This window comes from Chenopodium quinoa, unplaced genomic scaffold, assembly GCF_001683475.1.
Source record: "Chenopodium quinoa cultivar QQ74 unplaced genomic scaffold, ASM168347v1, whole genome shotgun sequence".
Classification (NCBI taxonomy): Eukaryota; Viridiplantae; Streptophyta; class Magnoliopsida; order Caryophyllales; family Amaranthaceae; genus Chenopodium; species Chenopodium quinoa.
Window position 1 is genome coordinate 851756 of NW_018742410.1, and position 7271 is coordinate 859026.

Genomic DNA, 7271 nt, shown 5'->3' on the forward strand with positions numbered 1-7271 from the left:
AACGGTCGTCTGATGAGCAACACGTGGCGTCAGACGAACAATACTTGGCATGAATGTTACTTGCATGGCATGCAGCCACCTGGCAGGTGGGTCTTCTATAAATAGGAAAGTTAGATCTTCATAAAGAGGTAGCATTTATTACTCTCTCTCTCTCTCTCTCTCTCTAATTCTCTTAATCACTCTCTTGATATCTTCTCTTCTTCTTCTTCTTCTTCTTCTTCTTCTTCTTCTTCTTCTTCTTCTTCTTCTTCTTCTTCTTCTTAAACACTTTATGACTTTACCATCGGAGTGGTTATCCCCGAATTCACCGCGGGGTTAGCTAATCCTTGTTTCCTGTGTAGGTGCTCAGTTGGACGATAGGGTCATCACGGATCTCGGATACGGGTTGTCGGGTCTTATCCGGAACAAGCCCCATTAAAAAATTGTTAAAGTTTGAACAACCAAGGACGTGTTTTCAAGATTAACTGTTTTCGTTCAAACTCGATTAAAAAAAACGGAAATTTCATGATATACCACTGAGTTTCTTCAAAATTCACCATATACCACACAAAATCTTTTAATTCACCATATACCATTCAGTTTAGGTCCGTTAGCACAGTATAGCATTAGTGACAACTGCCGTCAGTGTGCCGTTTGGGGTAATTTCTTAATTCACCGTATACCATTACTTTATTTTATTTTGCATGAAATACCATTTTTTTTTAAAAATGTAGCCGTTGGAAGAGTGTAACGGCTAGTTTGTGCATATATATGTGATTTTTGAAGGAGTCACGTACCAAGGCACACCTCTAACCTCTAAAAGCATTTGCAAAGATGTCAACAAACTCAAGATCATCATCATCGTCGTCTTCTTTTAATTCATCGTATGTAAGGGTGCCAAACAAAGCATGTTCTTGTGGTAGGAAGTTTGCAATAAGAAGCTCCGATTCGGCAAAAAATCCACAAAGGTTGTACTACAAGTGTGATGTTTGTGATACATTCAGATGGTGCAAAGGCAATGTTGATGAAAATGTCTCGTGGGGTTATGAAAATCAAAGCAGGGGAGGGAATACCACGCATGGAAGTGAGACCGTGTTGAAGCATGAGTTGAAGGAGCTAAAGAAAAAAGTAGCAAAACAGCAAAAGATAGTGAATGGAGCAATTAAAATAGGAGCAATTTTGTTTGTGTTTATTGTATTTCTAGCCTTAAAATGAAAAATGTAAGACAAAATATTTTGTATTTTAAATAAGTTGTACTTAAATTGGTAACATTGTTTGTCAAAAAAATATGCCTACATAATTGTTGAGTACTAGCATTACATACATTAAATAAGAAGTGCCATATAAACCAAGTAGTAGCAAAAATTTACACTTCACAACTAGCTGCAACATTTTGTTCAAAAACACAGGACACTGAGTTGTGTTCACCAAAATATTACACTTCACAACTAGCTTCAACAATGCTAAGTAGCAGCCTTTCTCTTCTTCCCCCTTGTGTTGGGTTGCTGTGAAGAGGAAGCTGCATGTTCTGCCTTCTTTGCTGCTGCCTTTCTTGCCTTGCATGTCACTGCATTGTGTCCTAGTTCTTTGCACAGGCTGCATTTGTTGTTCTTGTGCCTCTTCCCTTTTTTTGCTTCATGAGCAGCTCTTCTCCTTTGCTTAGGTGGTCTGCCTGCATTTCTTTTCCCTTGGGGAGGTGCAATTTCTGGCACATCAAGTGAAGGCCAGTGAGTTGGATCAGCCATGGGGTGGATGTGGTCTCCATAAGTCTGTTTATATGCAGCCCCCTTGTAGAAAGGAGACACAAAGTCCCTAGGATCAAGTCTCTGGTTGTAAATGACCCTGAGACCATGCTTGCATGGGATCCCTGATCCTTGCCATTTCCCACACCCACAAGTCATATTTCCAAGGGTGACAGGGAACTTGACATAGCCATCCCTCACCTCAAACTCTCCACCACCAGCTGCAGTGACATGGCAGAACCTAGACTCATCAGTCCTAGTCTCCAAACCCCCTTTGCATGCTCTGTCAGCTCATGAGGATCCATGGCCACTGCTTTATCAAACCTGGAACCCATCCTTTTCATGCACCAATTCCTGACAGCTTAATCATTCCAAAAAAAAAAAAAAAAGTCAACCATGTGCACAGGCATTGAAATGAGCAAAACAGGGAACCAAATTTACCTTCCAGCAATGTCAACACAGGCATGTCCCTGTTGGCCTTTGTTATGGCATTGAATGACTCTACGAAGTTTGTTGTGTTATGATCACAACAAACTGTCCTGTCAAACATGTGCACACTCCATTGCTCTTCAACCTTTGTCAGATAATCAAATGCTGCTGCATCATACTCTTTTATCTTTGACATAGCTTTTCCAAAGACATACTCATTGTAGGCATTTGCATCAATCCAAAACAACTTATGAAATGTTGTCCCACTCCATCCTGCAGCCTTGCAATTTGAGTACAAATGCTGGCAGCATACTCTCCTTGTAGCTCTTGGGAACACCTCAAACAATGCTGATTCAACCCCCTAAACAAAAGTAGAGTAGTTAGTAAACAACTTCATAATCACAAATTAAAGACAAAGAAGAAACTTACCCTCATCCTTCACTGATAAAAGTCCAGTCATCCTTCTGAGATCCACACTAAGCAAACAGGCACCTCAAGTTTCTGAAGAAATAAGTCCAGGAATCTATGCTCTCTGTGTCAACAATCCCATATGCTAACACAAAGATCTCATTATTCCCATCAATTGCAACTGCAGTGAGCATAATCCCTTTGTAATACCCACTTAAATGTGCACCATCTATTCCTATGATAGGTCTACAACCCCCTAAGAATCCTCTAACTTGAGCTGCAAAAGATATGAAACATGCCTTGAATTTCAAACTGTGATCCTCACTGCCAGTCCATGTAATAAGGGCATATGACCCAGGATTTGTGGACTTTATCATTTCAGCATACTTTGGAAGAGTTGCATAGGACTCAGCAAACCCACCATGTAATTGCTCCCTGGCTAAACTCCTCACTTTGTATAACAATCTCAACTTCACAGTGATCCTGTACCTTTCCATGCACAGCCTCTGCAATGACTCAACTGGGACATCTAGGTTTGTCTCTAAGTCTTGAAGCAAATGTCTGCATAGCCATGCTGAAGAGACCATAGGATTCTCTTCCAGCCTCCCACAAGTTGCATGCTCTCCTTTTAGCTTCTTTATGGCACAACTGACTTTGTCTCTTAGAACTGAAGCATGAATCCTCCAAGTGCAATCCCTCATCAAACACCTTGCTATGTACCTCTTACTGTCAGTATAGTCAACTGAAACAGAGAAGCCCTCTTATATGCAGTAATCTCTGAATACCTCTAGAAACTGTGTTTTGGTTTCAAAAATCAACCACTCCTCAAGAACAATGGATCCAAATGGTGAGTGAGACCAAATTATACCATTTTTGTACATTTTATCTAACACATGAGACCCATCTAAGTAATCCTCAAAGGTATTCTCATGTATATTATCAGGAACATCTTCTTCTCTCACAATGTACTCATCCTCAATGTCCAACTCCATATAAGAATCAACCTCAACATCAGAAGCTTCATAATCACCATCTTCACTATCACTAGAAGGCCAACCATCAGACTCAACATCAATTTCTTCAACCACCAATTTTGTTTTGCTCCTAGTGTTGATTTGCCTCCCTGCTGCAGTTTTCTTGCCAACATCAAGGCCAAACTTAACAGCAGTGCTTCTAGGCACCCTCCATTCTTTGGGTTTAAGCCTGGTTTGTGCTTTGGGCTGGGTTGGTTGCCTAGGCCTTCTAGCTGTTGGGTGTGATGGTTGTGCTGTAGGGGGGTAGGCTGCCTGGGTTGGTCTGTTGGTGTTTGTGGTGGAGGGGGTGTAGGCTTCCTGGGTTGGTCTGTTGTTTGTGGTGGAGGGGGTGTAGCCTGCCTGGGTTGGTCTATTGGTGTTTGTGGTGGGGAAGGCTGCTGTTGGGGAACATTGGGTGATGTAGGTGTGGGCTGTCTGTGTTGAGTTGACTGTCCTGGGGGTTTTTTCTTCTTCTTTGGAGTAAGCTTTTTGCTTCTTGGAGGGTTTTTTGGTTGAGATGTTTGAGGTTGTGAGGGTTGAGGTTGTGAGGGTTGAGGTTGTGAGGGTTGAGGTTGTGAGGGTTGAGGTTGTGAATCCCCTGGAAACACCTCATCAGCTGCTGGGGTAGCAAACACTCTTACATATTCAATCCCATCATCATCAGCATCCACAACAGGGACCTCTACAGCCACAGTGTATGCCTGCTGGGCCAAAAGCTGCTCCTCAGCTTCTGCTTCCTCTGCTTTCCTTCTATTCTCTTCCTCCATTAGCCTAATATTTTCAGCCCTGTTCTTCAAAGTTTTTGCCCAACTAGCTTCTACAGACTGAAACACAAGAGATGGTGTTTCTGTCTCTTCTATAAACACTTCAATTTCATCCTTCCCTTCATTCCACTCCCACATTTTCAACATTGCCCCATCATCAACTAACTCTAACTTACGATTTGTTCTAGGTTTACTCACAAGCAGGGTGAAGTATTTAGGGAGATATACGTTCTGTTTCACTGAATCCTCAAACATATACTCAATCAATTCCATCAAATTGATCTTATCAGTGTCATCTACCCTCACATCAAAAGTACCCCCTGGAGCACGAACTACCAACCACATTGCACTCATCCTAACAACAACATTTACCAACAACACATTACATCACAATCCAAACTATAAATCGCATACAAAACAAAAACACATCACTTTAGCATAATTCAAATTCGCAGGCAACACAACACACTTAACTTTCACATAATTCACATTCGAATTTCATAGCAAACAAATTGACACAGATGATCAATTTCCACCAAACCCTAACCCTAACTCAATTTTGCAAAAAAACAACAAAATCAGAACTCGAAATGCAAATGGATAAGGATAGTAATACCTTGTGTATGCTTAATCCACCGAATTAGCGAACTTTGTGCGAAATTCAGTCACGACCACCACGCTGCCTCACAAACCTCGTCAAACAGCCACTAAGTTCAACCGTCGTTCCCAATTTTCTTTCCTACTTGCAGTTCACTTCACAAAATCGACACTTTGCAAATTTTTGATGGATTTTTAGGGTTCCAGATCAGCGAAGAAGAACAGAGAGTTTCTTGAATGGAAAAGAAGAAAGATGGGGGTCAATTTTTTGAAGACAAACGTTGTGTTTGGGGAAGTCAACCCTAACAATGGCACCAGTTGAATTCGTAAGGGCATACTGGTAATTTACCCCAAACGGCACACTGACGGCAGTTGTCATTAATGCTATACTGTGCTAACGGACCTAAACTGAATGGTATATGGTGAATTAAAAGATTTTGTGTGGTATATGGTGAATTTTGAAGAAACTCAGTGGTATATCATGAAATTTCCGTAAAAAAAATTTAATTGACACAGAATATTAACTTAAATTGTGTGAATTGGGTATAGTTTTTCTTTTAGCTAAAATATAATCTAACCCACAGTTTTATGAGTTCTTAATCTTCTTATAACTCTTATTGAACCAAACCTAGCTTCCTAAATCTTAAGCAAAGTGGAAGTTAGATCTTAGATAGGAGGAATATATGAACAATTCCTTTCATTGCTTGCTGCATCGTTTTCTCAACTACTGTAAAGAGCTTTATAGTTTTCTGCTTTAATGTGTGAACAAATTAAATTATTGTGTATTTTTAATCCAACCAAATGATCACATCATAGTCTCATTATAGTTGCATCCACTACAGTCTACAAATCAATCAATTAATAAAATACCATGTTACTATTATCAGATGTCATACATATATGAATATATTCTACCTTTTCACAAGTATAATTGTATACTCCATATATTGATAGATGCCCAAATGTATCCATAAAATTCCACATTACTATAACTAGATGTCATAAACATAGTTTACTCTCTCAATTTCTAATTTTTTTTTTTCCGTATTGGCCTTTTTAATGAGAAAACCGTCATATAAAAGTCAAAACAAACAAGAGGCCAATTCCAATTATATTTAAAAAGACGGTTTAAGTTTCAATATAGTTCTAAAAAGATTAGACTTTTTTCTCTTCATCTTAAACAAATACTTCATGATTCGTTATAAACAAGTTAACGTTTAACAAAAACAAGTTTTAATCAGTTAAAAGCCATTAACATTAAAGAACAAATATATAGAGAACCAGTTAAAATAATTCAAGGTGGGTAAAATTATTTAAGGTATGTACAACTAGTTTAATTTCAGTAAATATAATTAAGTTAAGCAAAATTAAATTAAGTTCAAAAAATATATGATGAAGAGAATAAGGCCGTAGAGAAAACCTATGAAACTTACATTAGTAAATTGGGTCAATTTTAGGTCATGTTAAGGTACGATTGTGAGCGTGTGATTTTGATGATAATCTACCCGATTCACTTCAATTAATATACACTATACACATACTCGAATAATTTATCAACATAATTGTTTGTTCTATTGAATATCATTATTAATTTTTTATAGGATCATTATATAAAAACTAAGCTTTACTCCATATTTAGCAAATAGCAATACATCAACAATTCAATATAGTGCTAAGCGTTTATTTGTAGGTCCTTTTTTGTACGACCTTTGTATTAGTTATTAATTAATTTATCATGGTGTTAATATCAAATTAAACAAGTGAACCAAATGAAGCAAGTCCACAAGTTGAAGAGTACTCAATCTCCCACCACTAGTCCATTCAAATAGCAAGAATCAAATCCCTCATTAAAAGGTCATGATATTTGTGTAATGTTTCCTTCGTTTACTCTTCCTTAACGCGTAATCTTCGTTTATTTTTTGGTAAAGTTAGCATATACTCCGTATTCCTCCATCTCCCTCTTCCACGCAAAGGTATTCTCCGCACTTGTCTCAATTGTGTTCAATTTGTCCATCCTCTTTTTCTTTTTACCCCATCCCTTCTAGAACCATTCTTTATTCTTAGTAAACCACTTCACCATCATCAATTTTAAAAGTGTTTTTCCATTAATATACACCAGTTCAAAAAATGTCTTTTTAACCATTTTAATTACTTTTTCAAATAATTTATGCCATTTTTCATTAGTCATCGAACATTGACCTTTATGCTTTCCAATGCACGATTTAAAATTTAACTAGTCCGTAATCCAAAAGTCAAAACAAAAACAATGCTTTAAAGCCAAGTTTAAGTCAAAACAAGTCAAAACAGGAACAACATTTAAAACCGGGATCCACACTCAA

At 38.1% G+C, this 7271-nt stretch overlaps 1 protein-coding gene across 1 annotated transcript; it reads right to left on the bottom strand.

The window, feature by feature from the left end:
• Nucleotides 1-1442: 1442 nt before the first annotated feature.
• LOC110704755 lies at nt 1443-2610 on the bottom strand. Its single transcript, XM_021882569.1, has 3 exons — nt 2580-2610; nt 2163-2498; nt 1443-1942 (listed from the first exon to the last, which is right to left on the bottom strand). Exons 1-3 carry the CDS (start codon nt 2608-2610, stop codon nt 1443-1445), a joined length of 867 nt encoding a protein of 288 aa, XP_021738261.1.
• Between the last annotated feature and the right edge of the window lie 4661 nt (nt 2611-7271).

What these genes read in the sequence shown, in the direction of transcription:
- LOC110704755 (XM_021882569.1), bottom strand. Translation starts at nt 2,610, where the DNA reads ATGACTGGACTTTTATCAGTGAAGGATGAGG. An exon ending in TTTATCAGTGAAGGATGAGG is followed by an intron (nt 2,499 to 2,579) that starts GTAAGTTTCTTC and finishes GGGTTGAATCAG; the next exon opens with CATTGTTTGAGGTGTTCCCA. An exon ending in TGTGTTGACATTGCTGGAAG is followed by an intron (nt 1,943 to 2,162) that starts GTAAATTTGGTT and finishes ATGTCACTGCAG; the next exon opens with CTGGTGGTGGAGAGTTTGAG.